A 22872-nucleotide genomic window follows, 5' to 3' on the forward strand; every position below is an offset into this window, starting at 1 on the left:
TAAACTACTATGTAATGCATTATCCTAAGTAATCTTAAGTGTAATTAGCAAATATTTAATTACACCGATAGCTCCCCCCCCCTAAGTGCAATTTAGGGGAATGCACTTAAACTCACAATGCAACATGAATCCCAACTACTAGGCCATTTTAGGTACCCATGTACAGTATGCAAAGTAATACATGAAATGCAATCTCTCATAAAATGGAGAAAGAGAGAAAGCCTCATGGGAAAAACCCTCCTCCAAAAAGAGAGATGAAAAACAAGATGCATGTATGGATGGAGTACTAAAGACCCCCCAAAAACTACATACATCATGCATATACAAAGAATGATCCCCCCATAGGAAGGAAATAAGGAGACATGATATCCCCCCCGCCCATAATGAAACAAAAGACAATCCAATGCCTACAAGAAATATGTCTCCCCTTAGGAAGAGATAAATACATCAAATGATGAAGAAGCCACTCCATGCAAAAAGTGAAGGAGGAAGAAGACCTCCATGTATGCGTCTCTGAAGACTGAATAGGTGTCTCCAAGCTCAAACATTTCATCACACCATCAAGCTAAGCTATGAGATGTGACAAACCAAGTGAAGTTGAAGAGTTAGGAAGTCCAATCTCCAAAGAATGTGAAGAAGTATCTCCAAGAGAAACCTCCTTAAATACATCAACCAAATCTGCATTATGAGACTCATATGAAAGAGCATCCAAGAATTCATCCCATACTACAAGATCTGAAGCACAAAGATCATCTTGCTGAGTAGTAGAACTCATGTCTAAAGAAGCAAGAGGTGGAGGAGAAAGAAGTTCAACACTTGTCTCAAGAACAAAGTGATTCAAGTGTTCAATCTTCTTCTCACATGAATAATTCACCCTTTATAAAGGGTTAGGTACATCATGAATATCATCATCAACAAAATGTGAAAAAGGAATACAAGCGTGATGTATGATCAGCAACTCCCATAGCTATGACATCTCTGGTTTCCATGTCCCTAATGTAGACATAATCATGAGTGAACTCAACAACTTTACCTTGTGCCACATGAATAATTTGGTAACTGAAAAGGAGATTAGTGATTAAGGATGGTACACAAAGAACATTATTAAATGTCCCCTCTCTAATAAGAATATAAACTTTCCCACAAACCTTCATGTATGTGGTGTTACCCATTATATAGGTGGAGAAGTACAAGACTCAGTAGAAGAAAACATATTCATAGAAGATGCCATATGATGTGATGCACCTAAATCAAGAAGCCATTTACCTTGCTCAGGATGTGTGGAAGCAATGAGTGCTTGTTCTATACCTTTGTCTTTGGATGATGATATAGATGTAGAAGTTGCCTGATATGTAGGAGTAGACACTAATAAGGGCAACTTGATATTCTTATTTTGAAGAATGTAAGTGAACTCGTCAATCTTCTTATGGATACATTTATGTTCACCATGTCCTAGCTTTTTGCAATATGCACATTTCTCTCTCTTTCTTCTAGATGATTCCTCTCTTGAAGAGGATTTGGATTCAGACTGAGTTTGTGAAGGAGAGTCATCACTTTTGTCATGTTTCTTAGGATCCTTGTTTTGCTTCTTTCCTTTTCCCTTAGAATCTTTTGGAGTAGATTCATTTGCAACCAATGCTTGATGCTTTGAAGGCTTCAATTGACCCATGTGTGCTAACTTTGCTTGTTCCCTTATAAGCTAAGCTGCAAATTCATCAAGAGAAGGCATTTTGTATGCACTACCAAGAGCATCTATGGTAGCATGGAATGTGGAAATCAAGATTGAATATTCAAGACCTAGCTTGGAAAGAATACATAATATCAATTGCTCATCATCTTTAGCAATGCGACAATTAAAAAGCTCCAGTCTAATGGAATTGAACTTAGCAAAAAATCTTGAACATTGTTGAAATCGCACAGACTTAGACCTATAAGCTCATTCTCTAATCTAAATTTATCCATACAATCGGGTTTACCAAAGATTCCTTCCAATATTGGTCAAGCATTATGAGGACGCGTGCAAGATGCAATGTGATTTAGCAAATCATGAGAGATGGTTGATCTAAGAGTGTCAAGGGCTTCATCCCTTCGATCAAACCATTTTCTCCTTTCTGCAACACCTATAGCTGGTTCTACATCCTGTCCAAGAATCGTTCTAAGAAATCCAATACTCATCAACTGACTAGAAATAGCTTGTTTCAAGTCATGATAGTTATATAGAGTGAGTAATGGAACCATTGAGAAATCTACAATGAACCCAAAGAATGACTGAAATCAACTAATAATTCCTTCAGATTACTAATGCAAATCAAAAAACTGAAAACCAAGTATTCACCAAGAGCAAATATAGCCAAAAAGGACCTATTTCTAAAAGTGATATGTCTATTCCAAATCACTAAAAACTAATTGCAGATCTGGAAACTAGATGGAAAAGCACACACTTTCAAAAAACATTGCACCTAAAAATGTTACCATATTTGTCCAAACAAAGCCTTGGAAGTTGCAAATATTGGGATTTGTGATTTTCAGAAAAACTCAAAAATAGAGATCCAAAATCACCTACACCATTGTGTAGATCATGAAATTCTACCCCAAAACTACAAAAAATTACTCGAAAAGAGCAGTCCAAATGAGGGAGATATCGTTGTTTGAAAATTGCCTCTAAAATTATTTTTTCTAAATCACTTCCGTCACACCTCCAAAAATTAAATGACTCTAGAATTGACCTCAGATGTCCAATTTGGATGTAACAAAATTCGATTTTGGGGATTTTGGACCTCCTCTATATGATGCCAACCTTTGATGTGCACCAGCAAACTCCAATTTTCACCTGCAATCAAAGGTCACAAAATACAAAACCCCAATAATCCTCCAAATTGTGATGCCCAAATCGCCAAATGCTGCACCAACAATGAGTCAAGCCAAGGTTGCACTTCTTGACAAGAGGTCTTCACACCTTGAGAGCTCTAACCATGTTACAGTTTTAGGTGACTCTACAACACGCCCAAGATCAAATGAAAGAGCAAGATAGCTTTACAAGAGATTGGCAAGACAATTGCAGTAAGATGCAAGAAAGTTATTATTGATAATGGACTTGATTCACATCCAATGGATTGATTAAAATGTACATAACGGGTCTCCTTATATAGGAAAGGCGATAAGAGACAATGATAAGGAGAAGATAACCTACCACCTACACAAGGTGGAATCACATGTCCACTAAAGGTTGATCATCCTCCATTATGCAATGAAGTATGTGCGATGATGAGGATGATAATGTGATATGTGCGCTAAAGGTGGATTGAGATAACAACTATGACCACCTAGACTGGAATTCTCCTACACCATGTGCTTAATTGAGGTGCAAACTCCTAGCTGTCTCAATGATAAACTACTATGCAATGCATTATTCTAAGTAATCTTAAGTAAGTGTAATTAGTAAATATTTAATTACACCAACAAATGTAATGTCAAATCATCACCTCTTGATGTTCATCCACATCATTGGATCACTACTAACTCATCCAAAGTCACTACAACCTTGTCACGAGTTGCCAATCATCTAGTTAACCGACTGTCACTCAAGAATTCATTCTTCTTTAACCTGTCACGACTTCACCAGTCACTATTGCATTTTGGGACTACTTATAACCACATCAACCTACTTGCTTCTCTACATCATTGTGCAATCACTCCACCCCATTCAACATGGATTTCACAAACCAATCAAATCACCTATCACTTGTCACCAATTGTTCTAGTAGTTGCACTGTGAAATCACCGATCATCTTACTCTTCACTTCAGCAGCAACGATCACCATATGCACTTCAAGAGATATCCCCAATACTATCTGCATGATCACACCCATTGATCCTTAGTGCAACACCCTGCTTATCACAATTATGCTAGGCAACATATTAGAAACACTAGATCAATAGTTGCATCAATGACAACACAATAATTGAACATCATGCAATCAAATTTGTACCATGACATCACTAACATCACCATTCCACCCCAGCAATCATATCAGTTATCCCAACAAAAGTTTGTACAATGGGGTAAGTAATTTATACGGCATTGAGTATGGAAGTAAGTACGGTATAATGCTTTGACGTCATCAAAGTTCATATGGCAAGAATGTGACCATACTGTCACTTCTTGCACTCTGTCGTATGACCAATTGTATCGCCTCAATTGTTCTCTGTTTGTAGACCCTAACTCTTCTTCAACAACTTGCCTTTGTCGTAGACAAGTTCAGTATTATGGTGCAAAGAGAACACAAAGATTTGATGTTATGGCAAGCAAGAATATAATCATATTAACACAATTTGGCACAAGAATGAACTCCAGATTGATAGACATCGAACTGCCAAACATACAAGTAAAAAATTCAGATTTAATAATGATAGCAATTCAGATACAAACCTTGGATTCGAGAGCAAAGAAAAATAGAGTAAGGAGTTATTCCCACCAAAACTACAAATGCCGAGTAGGGAGGATCTTTCACCTCCGAAAGGGAAGAAAATAGAACTCCAACTGAAATTCACAATTACATATAAAATATCAAGTTCACATCCTTGCTACAGCCTACTAGTCAGACTTATATATGGCTTCAAGAAAAGCTCACAAAGTATTGCAAAAAGTGTTGACACGGCTAACATGCTACCTATAATAAAATAAAAATGGGCCCTACAGAGCCGTACATATAAACTATTAAATAAAATTATTAATAATAGCAACGACATTACAAGTAGTTTAATTTATTCAATATTAACCATAGTAAAATTGAGTCACATTTCTAACCCCCAAAAGTATCTCCAAAAGTATCTTAGATACCAAGACATATTTTACATACCATAAATACTTATAAAGACATCCATAGTCAGTTGACTCGGCTGGCTGACTAGGGATAAATATATCAGTAAAACAAAAACAAGAACTTCCAAAGAAAAAGCAGATAATTGAGCAAATAAATATATTTGTGGACCAATACTGAACATAAATGTTGAGTGATGTTGGGCACTAATACCATGAGAAATCAAGGAACTAATCATATCATGAGCAATTGTTTGGTTGCACCAGTGAGCAAGTGGCGGTACAAGTAATCGTCCTGCATAAAGCTTACTAGTGTAAGAATTGGTACATATATACAGATTCCATAAAAAGATATATATTGTTTCAATTAATTGTCCAACCACGTTAAGTCACTAAAAAATCTAAGTAGTGGAGGATATACACATACTGAACAAAACTATTGTATATAAAGGAACTTTTTAAGACATTAATTTGCATCAGCATGTTTACTATGCTTAAATATGTGTCCTAACAGAGTAATCCAACTTTGAAATGTAGTGCATCAAGTTAAGTGAGCTTACTTACACTCTTCTGAAGATGTAACTAGTTCTAAAAGGAATTTAAAAATTGTCAGAAAGGGTATGTGGATTTTCACCAGATCTTGAAGTCTTTAAGCCAAATGCTTTTGAAACCTCTTCGGGAGTTGCATGCACACGACTACGAGGAGGGGGTGGAATGTTCTGCAAATAATAGAGTGCAGAGAAACATTACCACATATATCAATAAGAGAAAATAGATCAACTTTGAACAACCTTAATATAGAAAAATAATTTACATTTATTAACTGTTTTTTGTTGGTTTGTGTTTGCATATTTGTTCTTGTACTAGTCTCTGGAGTTTGCACGCAGCCTTTCTCCCCATTACCAGTTATCTCTTGGCAAGTATCTCCAATGTCACTGCAGTTATTGGCTATCATAACATGTTCAATTACACTTGTTACTTGGTGAGGATTAGTACCACAACTTGCATCTATATTATTGCATTTCAGTATCACACCATCATTCATAGTGTTCTCATAGCACATAAATGTATCAGAAAGTTTTGGAGGTCGATCCATGTGCCTTGTTCTGGTCTTAGAACTTCCCCTCTTCTTTGTGCTTGAGTTGTTCAGCCGTTTCAAAAGTTTATTGACATCATTAGTTAGATGATTTTCTGGAAATGAAGTGGGATTATTTTTGGCCAAAGCAGGTGATATAAATTAAAATTTGTCAACATTTGACAAACATTCTACTTCGATTGGAATCTGCCCTTTCCCATTTTCCCCAGGACTGATTATTTCATTAGGAATCAGTCCAGACTCTTGATCAGATGGAGATAAGTTGTAACTTTTACATTCTTCACTAATACCAGTGATTTTATCAGGACTAGTTGCATTGGACAACTCTTTTATGGTCTCATTTGTAAATTCGCCATTTAATTCAACCGTTGATGCTTGAGAGGATTTATTATTTCTATTTCTGTCTGTTTGTGTCTTATCTGATGCTATCAACTTTCCTGTTTTGCAACCTGTGCCAAGGAATTCTGAAACTGGTTTCTGAATTTGAGTTTCTTGTCCTCTTGGAGTACAGTTGTTTTTCATTTGCCCAAAATGCACATCTGAACTTTTTGCATTTCTTGTCCCCCTAAAGTACAGTTGTTCTCCATTTTCTTTTGAAACCCCTTCAAGAGTTGTATGTGCACAACATCGAGGACGGAGTAGGATATTCTGCAAACAATAGCATACAGAGATAAAGTATCACATATATCAACAAGAAAATTTGATCAACATTGAACAAACCTTAATATACAAAATAAAAATTACATCTGGTAACTGCCTTTTGTTGGTTTGCGTTTGCATGTTTGTTCTTGTACTAGTCTTTTGAATTTGCATGTTGCCTTCCTTCCCATCACCATTTTCCAGTGGACAGGTATTGCCAATTTCAGTGCAATCCTTAGATGTCATACCATGTTCAATTTCCCTTGCCACCTGATCTAGATTAGTGTCACAAGTTGCATCTATGTCATTGCATTTCACCATTGCATCATCATTCACAGTGGTCTGATAGCACACAAATGTGTCAAATAGTTTAGGAGATTGATCTGCATGTCTTGTTCTGAACTTAGGTTTTCCCCTTTTCCCTGAGCTTGAATTGTTCACTTGTTTCACAGATTTGTTGACATCACAATTCAGGTGAATTTCTAATAAAGGAGTAGGTTTAATTCCAGCAGAAGCAGATGAAATATCTTCCTTCGTACATAAGAATTCAAAATCAACATCTGCCAAACAGTCTACTTCAATCTTCTCCTTCCCATCTTTCTTGTTGCTGGTTATTTCATTAGAAATTGATCCAAAATCTGGATCAGATGGAAATAGGTTGTACTTTTTACATTCTTCACCAGCAGTGGTGGTATCCTCATGACAAGTCACAGTAGACAACTCTGCAACAGTCTCATCTGTAATTTCACCACATAATTCATCCCTGGATGCTTGAGAAGATTTATGCATTCTGTTTCTCTTTGTTTGTGACTCATCTGATGATATCAACTTTCCTGTTCTACAACCCGTGCCAGGAAATTCTGAAACTGGTTTCTGAATTATTTTTGTCTGTTGTTGTGAAGTACAGTTGCCTTTCATTTGGTCCAAATGCACATTCTCTGCAGGTGATTGCTCTGTTTCATTCTTGTCAATTCTTTGATGAATGCTATCCACTGCACTCTCAAAATGGCTACTTGTCGGGTTCTCATCGCCACATTCATTTGTAACTAAACATGTTGATTGTATTAATTTAGCTTCATCAAGAGAAATCCCAGAATGGATCTGCTCCTTTAGTTCTCTTATTTCCTTCATACTTATTACTTCATATTTCACAGCACTCTTCTTTCTCTCAACAGAATATTTGTCCTCCTGAGATACTAAGACTTTGAAAGGCTTCTCTCTCAACAATTTACTGCCAGATTCTATTAAATGATCATCTTTATCTAAATTTTCATAGGTTTCTTTACATGTGTGCATTTGTTCTGGAATCACATCTTTCCTTTCTACAGATGCAGTATGAATGCCCATGGATAAATTACTGACAAATTCCTTTAAAATATTAGCTTTTTCAGGTAATTCTATAGAGGGAGTAAGAACTTTTGGCTTGCCATTTATGCTTAAATTGCCATATTTCAGTCGCTTTGACAATCGAACAGGGGAGCCATATCTTCCCCTCTTGTAGCCTCTTACCAAGGGTTCTCTAGAAATTATTTTGGATTTGCTTTCCTTTCCATCACATTTTTTTTCCTCTGCATCTAAGAAAATTTGTATAACAGTTCCCCTGCCCCCAGTGTGCATTCGTGAATGATGAGAATTTGGACTTTCATCCTTTTCCTGCCGTGCATAGTTCTCTTTACTAGCAGGCAGTGCACTAGCATTCAAACTCGGTTACAACATTCATTTATAACATATTTCCAGTTATATGGGAAGCCAGTAAGAAATAGATTTATTACCTACATACACACACATCAGGACAAACATTTAGAAGATATTAAAAATGCTGCAACCAAAAAGAAAAGAGTCAAACCACTCTTCATACTTGAAAAGGAAAACCATTTTCATGTGTGCACTGTTGATCTATTCCACCCCTTAGGAGAATGTTCATCCCATTGATTGTTCTCAGCTTGCACTTCTCTATTCGAGATTCTATTGGTCCAGATCTAAATTTATCATGGTCAAATAAACTGCAACATGTAAACAACACAAAAAAGATAATATAAACTAGGAATTCCATAATCTAAATTTATATCAGTATAACCCATGGGCAAATTACGGCCTATCAAGAATATGACAAGTATTATACGATCCCTTACTCTAATGCTCTGGTTCCTTCAAGTGCTATCTGTACTCCATTTCTAGCAATTCTGTTCTCAGGATGACTTCCACTAACTCTAAATAATGACCAGTTGTACAAATAAACCTGAATCGCTAAGAAGATCAATGAGAGTTGAAAAGAAATATGAATGAAGAAATCTCCTAACAATAATTTCATTTTGCTTTGAAATCAAAAAATTAAAATGCACAATGATATATAACTACAACATATGTAACACAGCGATTTATCTTCTGTGTCAGACACACTATTATATATTCTCGTTCAATATCAAATTATTAAAAAGATTTTCATGTCAAAATTATAAGAGGAAAAGTACAATGACAATGCCAAACGTATAAGTTTATAGCAGGTAGCAGAGAGAACATCCACAGATTATGGTCTGGCCACAGAATTGTACTGTTCAGATTTCATTCAGATATTTATTATTTACTCATGCAATAATACACCAAGGAGGAAATAAGAAAGCTCTTTAAGGACTATTTTGCCCTGTTGTATTAGAAAAATAATTTTGGATTGAGCAAATTCATCCTATTTCATTTTATAAGAAGACTTGGTGAATCAGTGGAGTCGACAAAGTCCAAGTCTGAAGAAAAAAACAAATTTCTAGCACATAAAAAGACAGAGACTCGTAACATAGGAAGAAGTTATCTGCAAAAATACAAGGATATTTATCAAAACAAAACAAAAAAAATTACTATTACAAATTAAGAGAACAATGTAGCCTGCCCATGTTCTAAGAGACCACAGAGGATTCAATATGTAAACCAAGGTTGCATGGATACTCGTACCCACATACCTAAGTACTAGGTACACATATCCCAAGTAATGGGTACTCGGTGGAGAGCATCATAAGTAAGGACCTTGATTAAGATTTCTGTTTTTTTTTCGGTTTTTTGTTTGGGTATCAGCTTGTTGTTTATCAAGCTTAATTCAATACCTAATCAGATTGCAACTTTGATACAATATAGATTAACCATAAACTTTATGACTGCTCAAGTCAGAAGTTTATCATTTGCAATATGTTAGTCATATGATTTATGATCTTCTTGTTCAAGTTTAAAGTCTGCCTTTTTTGTTATGCATCGAATTTATCATATATTATTATTAAAAAGTTAAATATATAACGCAAACCTGAAACTGAAAACAATACATTTATTTGCAACCTTTATCACTATTCTTGTTTTGAAAATCATTTGTCATGACCCACAATTTCAGATTTTCTATAAATATAAAAGTATAATTAAAAATAAAGTTTGACATACCCAAGTATCCCCGTCCCCTATTTTGAAAAATAGCCATACCCATACTTCAAGTACCCCAAGTACCTCCATCCCCATGCAACCTTGATGTAAACCTATGGAATAGCATCTTATGGCATAGGATTCAAAAGAATAACTAATAGTCTTATATTCATTTCAACCTCCCAATATTCTATTATAAATCTTCTTTCACAATACGGCTTTCAAATTACAAAATACCCATTATTTTACCATATATCTTAACCACTCATTTTTTGTTAACAATTGGTAAACAGATTTGTTAATGCAAACGATTCTTCAAAACTGGCGCTGTTTGCCCTATGGGCAGTGACAATTGTGCCAACAGTTGGAGTGACTGCAACCAGATCACAATCTTATTGCAATCTTTCTCTACGTTTGAGGGGCAGCTCTCTCGTATGATAGGGGTAATTGTTTTTCTTGTGTACTTTTCACCTGAAAGTACAAAAAGGATACATGACAAAACTAAAGAAAGTTGAATAACAGAAGCCCTATAAGCAGACGAACGAATACCAAATAGGATTTCATGATTGCTAACAACTGCAAAGGGAGCTTTTATGATAAAGTTTGTTTTCACATGCAATCACAAAGAAAGAATGATGTCTCATCTCAACATATGAAGAGATCCGAAACTCCAATTCATTCAAACCAAGATACCAAAGTTAGACTATATTTCATTACCTCAATTGCATGGTTAATAAGTATTTTAGTAATAACAAACGATTTCCACATAACCAAAAAGCTATTACCAATTTCAAATAAGAAAACATAGTAATAATAACTTGAAAAGACATCTAGAACATACGATCCAAACGTTTTCTTCTTTATGAGACTATACAATCTTGGAAACCCTTCTATAGATAGTGTCATATCAAAACTCACTGCAAGTTTTTCTCAGAAATTCTCTAGAGTTTCCCCTCTGCCCCAACGGTCCACCTTTTACATAATTAGTTGCCTTGTATTTGAAGATTCCCTGTCATGCTACTTTTCCAAGTTAGGAACCAAGTTAAAGCATGAAAGTTATTCATGCTTTTACAACCAACTCTTACTTTTACAAAAGTAGAAGCCAAAATCCTAACTTTAGTTACAACAAGTGACATAACTCCCATTTTACAAAAAGGAAATTAGAAACTTGTAATGTTTGAAGAAATACCAAATTATTGACTTCGTTGAGGTAACCTCCATCTTCATCTACTTCATTTGTACTTGTACAATCATCTTGCCAAGTAGCCATTTGAGGAGTCAAAACCAAAGTAACGTGATTCGGACTCGGCATGGGTAACTTGACTTGTGACCCAACTCGGAATCAGAAATGACTCGGCAGTGTCTCGGCAAACTAAAATAATCTAGAAATTTTGAGATTTTTTAGAATTTAAAGAACATTCCATGCACCCATTATTGAATAAAGCATAAAGACACAATAACATCATTAAATAGAAGATAATTTGATCATAATGCACATACTTAAAGCTAAAAGTCAAACATACATCGATTACATAAGTACAATACTACAAAGGTAAATTGCTAAATACTATATTACTAGTAATTAAAGTTTAAACTTTAAACTTTAAAGTTTAAACAATAGCTGAAGGAAATATTATAAAAATAAAACATAGAATCATTAATAAAATGATAAAACCAAAGTAACAAGAATCGGAATCGGATCGGAATCGGCAAGGCCGAATCGAATCGTGAATCGGCCATGAATCGGAATCGAATCGGCCATGAATCGGAAAATTTAAAAAACCCTTGAAATTTAGTGAGTAACTTATTTCATAAACCCTTTATCGCTGATTCGATTCACCGATTCACAAAAAATCGTTTGGCTTGAATCGAATCGCCGAATCGCGTGAATCGCATGAATCACCGTGATTCTTGGAACTATGGATAAAACCATGCAACCCATCAAAATGTATATGTATTATGAAATGATAAATCCAACACATCAAGATTCAATGAATCAATAGTCATCATCAAATGTTCCAAATTATGATCATATATTAAGTTAAACAAAAAGTTAAAACAAGACTATAGCTATGGCTCCCAGTCAGAGTCCTCATCATCATCCTCATCCTCATCGTCATCGTCATCGTCATCCTCATCCTCATCCTCATCCTCATCCTCATCCCCAACCTCAGCCTCAACCTCAGGCTCAGTATAATCTATAAAATGCCTCTTAGTAACTCTGAGTAGCCATAACATCAGCCTATGAGGTGCCTCTAGGATCAACTGTAGTCTCTAGCTCTGCCAATGCCTGTGAGGTGCCACTAGGAACAACTGGAGCTCTCTGGTACTCTGCTGCCATAGCCACAGCCTCAACTTGGCCCTCTTTATTTGCCTGGTCAAGCCACTATAGGTCCTCATCATCAAAGACAGGATCAGTAGCCTCAGTAATCCACTCAGACTCTGGATCAACCTCCTCTAGAGTAATCAGAGAGGTATCACTATCCAAAATCTCCCTGATCCTAATGCGCAGGTTGTAATGCACAAAGACTAGCCTATTCATTTTATGCACAGTCAACCTGTTAGGCCTCTTCGAGTGGATGTGCTCAAACATGCTCCAGTTGCGCTCACATCCAGAAGCGCTACTTGGCTGGCTCAAAATGCGGATGGCGATTTGCTGAAGGTTTTTGGTTGAAGGCCCAAACATTTGCCACCATCTATCTAAATTTTGAAAAAAGGAAAACAAAAAAATATTAGTCTCATTTCAAAATTTGAACTTTAAAGTTCAAAGCTAGAAATTTAGAAACTAGATTGTATAAGGCTTAAGTTGCAATTTTTACCTGGCTGAAATTCTGTACGACCTTGTTTGCAAATTTGACTTGAAAAAATGGGCCCTGATGCATTATTATACGCATCCATCTCAAGCAATATATTTGTGGGATTAGGGGACATCTTTGATATCACTGTGTATAGGCCACTAAGAACCTCCTCGTCTGCCTTGAAATCGTCACGAAAACGGTATGCCGGATTGAGGTAATAGGCTGCTGCGTGGATGGGCTTATGAAGCTGATTTTGCCATCTCTTATCAATTATGTCCCAAATAGGGCCATAGTTTTCCTCAACTCCTACATATTTGGCCTTAATAGCCTCCTTGACCCTATCCATGCCCTCATAAATGTAGCCCATAGAGGGCTTCTCACCATCAACAACTCGTAATAGGGCTACAAGGGGCTCAGTGATTTCACAAGGGGCTACAAGGGGGTAACACATGATTTCACCCATGCAAGCTTGCCAATAGCCTCTAACATGAGGTCGATGCAATGGGTCACACATGGAGTCCAAAAGATTTTTGGGTGTCTCTCCATCAAAAGATTTCCCGCAGCAATTTTAAATTAGTTAGTAAACAATGAAAAATTTTGATGTCTTAAAAAACTTTTAACTTTCAAAATTTAATGAAAAACTAAAATATTTTTCTAGAAGTAGAACTTAGAAAGTTAGAAGTTAAAATTTTACCTGCAGCAACATAATTAATTGCATTATCAATCACCACTTGGACAACATTGTCTTCCCCCACCTCCCTTATGACCTCCTCAATAGTCTCTTATAAGAATTTTGCATTTTTCACATGTGACGAAGCATCTATAGACCTCAAAAACATGGTGGATCCTGAAAGTGAAAATTAAACAAAATAATTATCATTCTAGAATCAATAGTCAATTAAACAAAATTTTCGTTATTCAATAATATATTAAAATTTAGACTTCAAGAAGTAGAGGATGATGAATTACCTCCGCTAGAAACAAGAAAATTTAGGAGGGTCCTATTCCTCCTATCTGTCCATCCATCCATCATAGTGGTACACCCTTTTTGGCTCCAATTCTTTTTATGGTCCTCCAACTCAAGTTTCATCTCCTCAACCATATTTAGTAAGAGGGGGCCACTCAACTCATCTTCAGTGGGGGATTTGAACCCTGCACCACAGATGGAAACTGCATCAATCATCCCCTGCCAATAAGGAGTACTGTTACATTTATAAAAATATTTTAATTAGCATATTTCAAATTTTCAACATCTAGTTAAAAGTATAAAATTGAATTTAAATTTTAAAACTTAAAACATAAAACAATCAAATATAAATGAAGTTGAAGTACCTAGCTGCTACAAATGGAATGTTGCAAAAAAACCAAAATTTGCAATTGCTCTTATTCCAGCTTCATGTACCTCCTTATTTAAGCCCAAGCTCTCAAGTGAGGCTTGTGCACCAAAGAGTGGAACACGGTACAAAAAAATTGTCCAACCTAGATTTTCTGACTCTAGGACGAAAGGTAAAACCAATAGGCCCAGTACTACTAAAAGGGGCAGCAGCCATAGCAGTAGCACCACTAGCAGTGCAAGGAATAGATGTAGAAGTACAACTAGCAGAAGCACTAGGACGAAAGGGGGGAAGGGAAGAACCTTCTCCAACACAACCTACTAACTCAGAAACATTTTCAGATGAGCATGGAAGGGAACTAGAACCAATCTGAGGTAACTCTTCTAATTGTTTTTTTTTTAATTCCTTTTCTTGTTCATATTTTTCCAAGGCTACATAACAAAAACGTTGAGCCTCAATAGTTGCAAGTCTACAAGGCTCAGTATCATGACCACGTATGCCAACAATATGGTATTTCAATCTATTTATCCCCCCACTGTTAATGGTTTTGCAAAATAAGCATTTTGTTTGAGTTCCAGTTCTACCCAAAAAGTCTATGGTGAACTTCCAACACTCATCTTTTTTATTGCCTTTAGAGAGCTTGGGTTTTCAACCTTTAGGAGCCATTATGAGTAAGGAAAAATGTAAAGGTTGCTACAATAAGACATTTTAGACCAAATATTACCATTTAAGCATTGTATTTTATGAAGATCTAAAGTTTAAAAAAACTCATAAACAAACAAAAAAAAAAAATTCATCCAAAAAACCCATAAGCATAGAGAAAAAAATCATCAAAATCTAAAAAATCAACTCTTACCTCTTTCAAATGATTTGGGAAGTGTTGAGAAGAGCTCCTTTAAACTCCTTGATGATCTAAATGCAAGCTCCAATGTCACAAATGCAAGCTTTTCTCCTCTTCCTTTCAGCTGGTTGCAAAACAAGGAAACTCTATTTCTCTTCTACCTCTCTCTCTTTCTCTTCTTCTCACAATAGAGTGTTATGGAAGCCCTTTTAGGGTTATAAGAGTGAGGAAGAACCAAAAAAAATATTAAAAAAGTAGGTAAAAAATATTATTTTAAGCACCCGATGTTCTACCTGCCGCGGCCGGGTCAAGCTGCCCAAGTCAGGCAAGTCACGCGAGTCACGCCACCTGACTCGCCGCTCGCAAGTCACAGGTCATTATGACTCGGCTGGGTCATTGTGGCTCGTTGACTCGCATAACTCACGTGACTCGCCACGAGTCACATTACTGTGGTCAAAACACATATTTTTCCATCCAAATGGAAAGGAAAATTTTAAGGCTCTCCATAAACTCGGTTCATCAATCATCGGAGTAAGGAACATTGATTGGCATTTATAGATTGCGAATCCATTTGGTCATCATAAAATTGAGTGGCTTTGAGTGATAAATTTTGAAGCATCTAAAAGATAGTTAATACGCTCAAGAAATTCAATAATAATCCCTTATAAGAGCAATGTGAAATCCTTTGCCCATTAAATAAAGCACTGCTATTAGTTATCCACTGAACTTATACAGGTACATGCAATGAGGTCACTATCCAATGTGTTATTGCTTATCTTTATGATTGAATTTTGCATAACCATACATATCATATCTCTAGCTCTCTCAAAATCTCTAGCTTTTCTCATTCCATCATGCTTTCTAAAATTTCCCTTTGAGTTCTCTTTAGAGATTTTGAAATAATGCTTCTATTTCCAACTCATTAACTAATTACCCTTATCTTCAGTCATATCCCCCTGTATCCAAATCTCTATAAACCTCAAAATTAACTTCGCATATCAGTACCATCCACATTGATCAGTGTATAAGGTGCTTCATTGTCTCTGCAAAATGTTTTGGACAAAATAGTCTTCCAAACACAAGCTCAGAAAAACAATTCTCAAAATGGCTCATAACATATACGTCAATGGCGTAGCTCGAAACAGTAACAAAACACATTCTTCACCATATCTGTGTTTTTCCCATTAGTGTATCAAGTTCTTAAATATTTGTTTCAAACCTTAATCTCTTTATTCTACTCAGAAAATGTAGCTCATGCATATTCTCCAATCATTGTATTCGACGAGATCGCATTTCTTGGGTGCATTCTGTCAAAATGGTTCACATTCTTCCATATTTTAGCAAGTATGTTTGCTTCAGTATACTTGCTTCCCACTAAAACCTCCCTACTGATATATTTTGAAGCAAATCCAATCCCCTATTGCAAAGTGGGAAGAATGCTAGTAAAACATTGTTGAATTGGCTTTGGACCTGCTGACTGTGTTGTTTGAAAAGGCATTTCAAACCAGCTCTTTACTGTATACATATTGTGCACTCACAATGTTCCATGAGACCACATTTGTATGGGTCGTCTTGTCAGATCTGTTTACATTCCTTTGTGTATGCTTTCAGATTTGGTATGTAAAGTTGTCAAATAGTTGATGCGCCTCTGTTTATGCATGCAGGTAGGCAGAGAGGATGCTGGGGCACTTTTCAACAAATTTATTTTGAGTACACTGCTATAATCACACTTCCTTTCTCACAATGACATCTATTCACGGCATTTGTCAAACAGTTTGTTTGCATCATCTACATCTGTCTATTTTGCGGATATTCAACTTTCCTGCCAATAATATTTGTTTGGAAGGTTCTAAAGCATGTTAAACAAATGCTTTTTGTGTATCTAACAATCATCACATTCCTTTTAAAAACATCTCCTGGAGGCATTGTTAAGCTGTTCGTATGAGTTGTTTATTACATTTTATTTATCAATTTAGAGCTTCAATATTTATACCACTTGTGTGCCAACTGATGTAAGATAAGATTTATTTGGTTCACCAAACTGAACACAACTGCACTAAGATGATTTGGTGATCGCCTACACATTTGAAGGTTAAGTACTCAACTGTTGCTATATCCCAATTCGGACACTCTTACAGAATTAATTGAGATAGCTGTCTAGTCTCCATCAGGAATCATTGCTACCAAAGAACTCAACTGTTGCTATAACCCGATTTGGCCGCTGCTCTTGCAGAAAGAATTGAGATAGTTTTCAAGTTCTCTATCAGGAATCATCACTACCGATCTCTTCTGAACTATATCAAGCAGGAAACTATAGTTGTACAGATAGAATGGCAGGCCAACCAACCCATTGATGAAGCAATTTGCCAAACGGTATACATGACTATCAAAACACATCTGAGCATTGTTGGAGAGAATATAAACTATTTGTGGAGTCAGCCTTGTCAACTTTTCATCAGCATTTATAATTATATTAAAAATCATGGTGAATGAGTCCATGCTTCGTGAGGGAACAATCAACTGAACAACAGTTTCAAATAACGTAGTGTAATTTTGTAGTTTTGCTAACTTGAACCATAGGATCTCCTGATCAAGTTTTGATTACACTCTGCTGTAAAGGAAATTTCAAAACCACTTTTAATTTTTTTCCATTACATTGATGAAAGCAATTTCCTTAATACCTACTAATCATGACATCACAAGATCACATTTGTTTCTGAAATCTATGTTAACTAATCTACTAATTTGTGTATCATGTCCGCATGCTCCCACGTTCATGCCCTGTTACAAGCTTCATGTCTTGTGTAGGTGAAAAAGCAATAAGAACATCTCATTGAGCTCTGCATTATATTGCTAAATATATCTTCTTGAAAGTTTTTGAAAAGCGGTTACAAGCTTGTGAATATGGTTTTCAAAGGTTAAGAGTTTGTAACAATGGACGCAAATTAGGAATTTCAATTCCTAGATGTGAAAGTTAGGGTTTCAGATCAAACGATGTAAAAGTTGAGGTTCAGGCTTTTCAAAATGTGAAAGTTAAAGAGTTCGGAGCTCCCAACATGTGAAATTTAATGTTTTGGAAATGATTGCCCAAAACGTTATGCTTTGGGATCCCAAAACACAAAATTTAGAGTTCGGATCAAATAATTGCAAAAGTTAGTGTTTGAAGCTCCAGATGCGCAGAAATTAAAGTTAGAAGTTGTTTTTATTAAACTTTCACATACAAAAAGAGAATGACTTGAAAATTTTTTATTTTGGGTCTTCAAAAATTGAGGAAACACATTTGATACCCGTTGTTTATTTCTTGATTTCTAATTTTGAATTTTTTTCACACGTATTTCATTCTGCTTCAGAATTTGTCAATTTCATTTTAAGCTAGAAAAATACAATCCATTAATGTAGCTAGTCCAATGTCCCTCTTCCTTTATTATTTGCATGTAGAACATTAATAGAAACCTTTTGATTGCATCTGCTCCTTGGTTCTGTATTCTCTTTACCACACACTCTTATTTGTCTTCATTTTTACACCTCAAATCCCCTTATCACACCTCAGGATGAAATGACAAAAAAAGGTAGATAATATGGAAAAAATAATATTCAATGAGTTATATCATCCATCCATTAATGCATCTATTGACAAAAAATGTGATAAAAGTACATATTTAACAATATGAATACGACTCAAAAAGGAGCAAGCATGGACAGAAGAGCAAGCAAAGCACAAAGAGTAGGGGTGAGGCATCAAACTGTGCACAGAAGAGAAGGATATAGTCCTGTCTTAGAAAAAACAGAGAAGCAGGCATTATTATAATGGTAAGGGTGTAGTTGGGCATTCTGATCAAGGTAGAAAATGATATTATGTTAAGCTCAACTTCAGCTGGGGCAATCAAAGGCCAAGGAATTGGTGTGATCAAACAGACCCCTAGTTGGTAAGAGGTATCAACGACAAGAGCATGGAGGGTAATTTATGGTTTTATGACTCTTCCAAGAATTGGCAACAGTAGAAGCAACGGAAGGAGAAATTCAAGTCCTAGGTAAATGTATTGGGTCACTGGTTGATATTGACATAAGAAATTGTGTTTCTAGGGTTTTTGAAATAATGGAGATTGCAGAGGTGCAGGCCACAATGAAGGTTAGCAAAGAGATAAGGAGACTGTGGCAGCGGAACAACATAGAAGACAGGATCACCAGCCAAGTGCAGATGCAAAGAACAAGTATGACCCAAAACGTTTGGCACCAAGAGAGCAAGACTCCAAAAAAGGTAAATCTGATAGCCTTAGCGAATCCATTACATTGATTTTGGAAAGAAGCTCTGTCAGACAAGTTGTGGAGAGGATTAAAATAACTGCCTTTTTATTAATTGGGCAGGGGATGGCCCTGGATGGACATGTTGAGAAGCAAATTGGGAAACAAATGTGTAATTGAAATTGTTTATCAATGGTTTCTTTGTAGAGTGCCCATCGACATGGTAAAATGGAAAATTATTAAGAATGAGCCATATATGATGAATGACACTGGGGTATAATATTGGAAATTGGACAGCAAACAACTAAGAGGAGGGGGAGGGGGTGAAGCAGTTGTCATAAAACATATTTGTATGAAAAAAATTTGTAATTGAAACAAATTTGTATGACACAAATTTGTCATAAAAATTTGTAATTGAAACAAATTTGTATGACACAAATTGGGAAACAAATGTGTAATTGAAATTGCTTATCAATGGTTTCTTTGTAGAGTGCCCATCAACATGGTAAAATGGAAAATTATGAAGAATGAGCCATATATGATGAATGACACTGGGGTATAATATTGGAAATTGGACAGCAAAAAACTAAGAGGAGGGGGAGGGGGTGAAGCAGTTGTCATAAAACATATACAACTTCAACTTAACCTCTGATCTGATAATTAAACTTGAAAGCATAGATCAAGAACACACATAACACCCAGATTTTGTGCATGGAAACCAAGTTAAGGGAAAAACCACAATGGGAATGAACCCACAAGATAGGTATAATTTGTTAGAAGTATTACGATGGGAGTGCACATACATTCTGATTCAGGCATGCTGCCTATAACTCATTCCTTTAAAAGAAAAAGGCTTACTGCCCAAGGAAGGCTTGTTCAGGAAATCAGATCGATTTGGTGGAGACTGAGCTAACTTATATTGGCAGAAATACTGTACTGATTGGAGTACTATTCAATTTCCTTTTGAGAATTCTGATATGTTTGATTGACTTCCTTTTGCAGTTCAATTATGCCAATGACAATAACTATGAGATTTGATGAGAGCAGATCTGATTCAGACTGTACTGAGAATATATAGCAGACCAATTTTATTGAATTGAAGACTGTGATTCACATTGCCTTGGAATTGATGTTCTTTAGCTGTCTTCGAAATGCATTTTAGTATATGGAGTAACATGCCCACGTAGGGGCATGACCCTACTTGGCTTACACCACGTAGGGTCATGACCCTTCATGGTCACATTTGATATCCGATTCAAAGTAATAAGACTATTAATGATGGTCGATACGTAATCAGCATTCAGTCCTTAATAAGGCCAATACTTATCATGTTTTCAATAATATACTTTGATAATATGATATATGTAAATATATATATGTTGATGATGATACACACACACACACACATTATATGTGTGTGTGTTCATATTAAATCAGACTTTCATATATTAGATTTTCATCAACAGATATATATTAACATATATTATATATAGAATTGGCTTCAATTCACTATGAGGATGAATTTTTCAACACTCCCTCTTTAGCAAAGAAGAAATTGAAGCAATTTCCATAACTTCAATATAAGTTTAATACCACCTTAAGTATGGTCTATAATAGTAACTATATCATGGTGCCTAGCAAGATCCAGCCCAAAGAACCATGAAAAGTTGGTTATCATGGTGTCCGGCAAAATCCGGCCCAAAGAACCATGATAAGTTAGTTATCATGGTGTCCGGAAAAATCCGGCCCAAAGAACCATAATAACACTTGCACCTACATATCTAACACCTTAGATGCTACAAGTTAATGTAGCATATCTAGTGGATAGGTCAAACTATTGATAAGGTCGTCACCTTACAATAGTGACCTCACACATATCAAAGATCATCATCTTTCATAAAACACAAATGCAAAAAAATTAATTTTCAATTATCATGAATATATTAAATTACAAATGTATTTACAAACTTGTCATGCCAAGTTTACCTCTGAGGTACTCTAATTTCAACCTTGCAAGGGGCTTGGTGAAAATGTCAGCATTTTGCACATCAATGCTGATATAAATCAGTTTAATAACATTTCTATCAACCATATCTCTTATGTAATGATATGAAGTCTCGATGTGCTTTGATCGATTGTGAAAGACAAGATAAGCAGAAAGTCTGATGCAACTTTGGTTGTCACAATGAACCACTATGGAGCTTAGTTGCTTTCCGAACAGTCCAAATAGTAGCTTTCTCAACCACACTGCTTCACGAGCTCTCATGGAGGCTGCCATATATTCAACTTCGGTGGAACTCAAGGCGAGTGTTGGTTGTTTTCTATTGAACCAAGATATCATTGCTGCTCCAAGACTAAAGCAACACCTTGTAGTACTCTTGCGGTTTATGGAACAACCAGCCCTATCAGAATCAGTATATCCTTCAAGTTTTATCTCAACATTTTTATGCTTCAAACCAAGACCAAAAGTACCATGTAGATATCTCAAGATATTTTTAGCAGCCATCAAATGAATCTTCTATCGGTTCAAACATGAAGTGGCTTAATTCATTGGTGGCATAGCAGATATCAAGGCTAGTATTTACCAAATACATAAGTTGTAATATCCCTGTTTGGTTGTGCTTCTAGCAATACCACTTATTCAAACATTTGACATTTCAACAAACACTTGGCAAACAACCCAATTATCATGGAAGACAACCCAATTATCACCGAATATATGGTAATTAAAATTCCAAAACATGATACTGGAAAATGCAACAATTGTTCACAAATTCAATTAACCTTAGCCTTATACATTGCTCACATAAATATCAAGCACTAGTATATAAATCTGCCATGTGAATTTGAACATTTAAATCTAAAACAACAAATGGCTCACAACAAATTCTGAATTTATGGGGGATGACCCCGCAACGTGACGATAAGTCACGAGCCTCGTTTATGTGAGGTCAAATGTTCGAATCCGGGCAGAGTGTGTAGTGTTATGATTTATGGTGGGGCTAATGTCGTGATTTCACCCAGTGATGGTGGTTCGTCGGTGATGCCCAGCCGTGCGGTGGACTTGATGTGGAATTCAAAGGTGTAAGTGTCCCCGTGCCGATGTGATGGTGGTGGTCCCCAGTTTGTTGCCCGTGAATGCTACCAAGTGTTTAGGAGGAAAAATGGAGTTGGAGTGATAAGGTGTTTCGCGCTCTTCAAGGGTCTCGATCCTATTGAGGAGTTGTAAGGTGAACAGTTGCAGTCATTTCTGGAGTCATAAGGAGTGATATGATTAAGGAGTTTGGAGGGATAAGGTAGATTGAGTGATTTGGAGTCGAAGTGATAAGGATTGAGGAGTCATAAGGTATATGGCACGGTGGTGGTAAAGGATGGCAAAGAATGAAATGCCGAAAAATATGAGGATGAGGTCCCTCAAGAATATGGCCTCATTGGTTCAAAGCTCCAATCAAAAGTGATAACCGACCAAAAAAAAAATTCTGAATTTATTCATTAACTTAGTATGCTTCAGACAATTCCCACTTGCAATCACATAAAGATTTTATCACCAGCAAAACCACAAACGTCCGGCCTTGAGAAATCCCAATCAGAAATTACCAAAAATCATAGATATAAATTACCAAACTCTCTAAAGATAGAATTGCCCTCTCAACCACAGTCAATACAGTAAGAGAAGACACTGAATTATTTCAACCAACAATCACTCC

The 22872-nt window shown here is 36.0% G+C and overlaps 1 protein-coding gene across 2 annotated transcripts in view; it reads right to left on the reverse strand.

Moving 5' to 3' along the window:
* LOC149528527 (uncharacterized) overlaps positions 1-22872 on the reverse strand; it is a 109031-nt gene that overhangs the window by 48050 nt on the left and 38109 nt on the right. For both annotated transcript variants that reach the window (XM_089811926.1, XM_089811927.1), the window contains exons 3-7: positions 8413-8557; positions 6660-8326; positions 5644-6563; positions 5454-5538; positions 5034-5114 (exon numbers count right to left, since the gene is read on the reverse strand). In XM_089811926.1, the coding sequence (XP_089668052.1) occupies positions 6057-6563; positions 6660-8171 (2019 nt within the window). In that variant the 5' untranslated portion in view covers positions 8172-8326; positions 8413-8557 and the 3' untranslated portion in view covers positions 5034-5114; positions 5454-5538; positions 5644-6056. The remainder of the gene's footprint in view (positions 1-5033; positions 5115-5453; positions 5539-5643; positions 6564-6659; positions 8327-8412; positions 8558-22872) is intronic.

The sequence above is a fragment of the Cupressus sempervirens genome, chromosome 11 (assembly GCF_028749045.1).
Source record: "Cupressus sempervirens isolate cs-2001-9-10 chromosome 11, ASM2874904v1, whole genome shotgun sequence".
Classification (NCBI taxonomy): domain Eukaryota; kingdom Viridiplantae; phylum Streptophyta; class Pinopsida; order Cupressales; family Cupressaceae; genus Cupressus; species Cupressus sempervirens.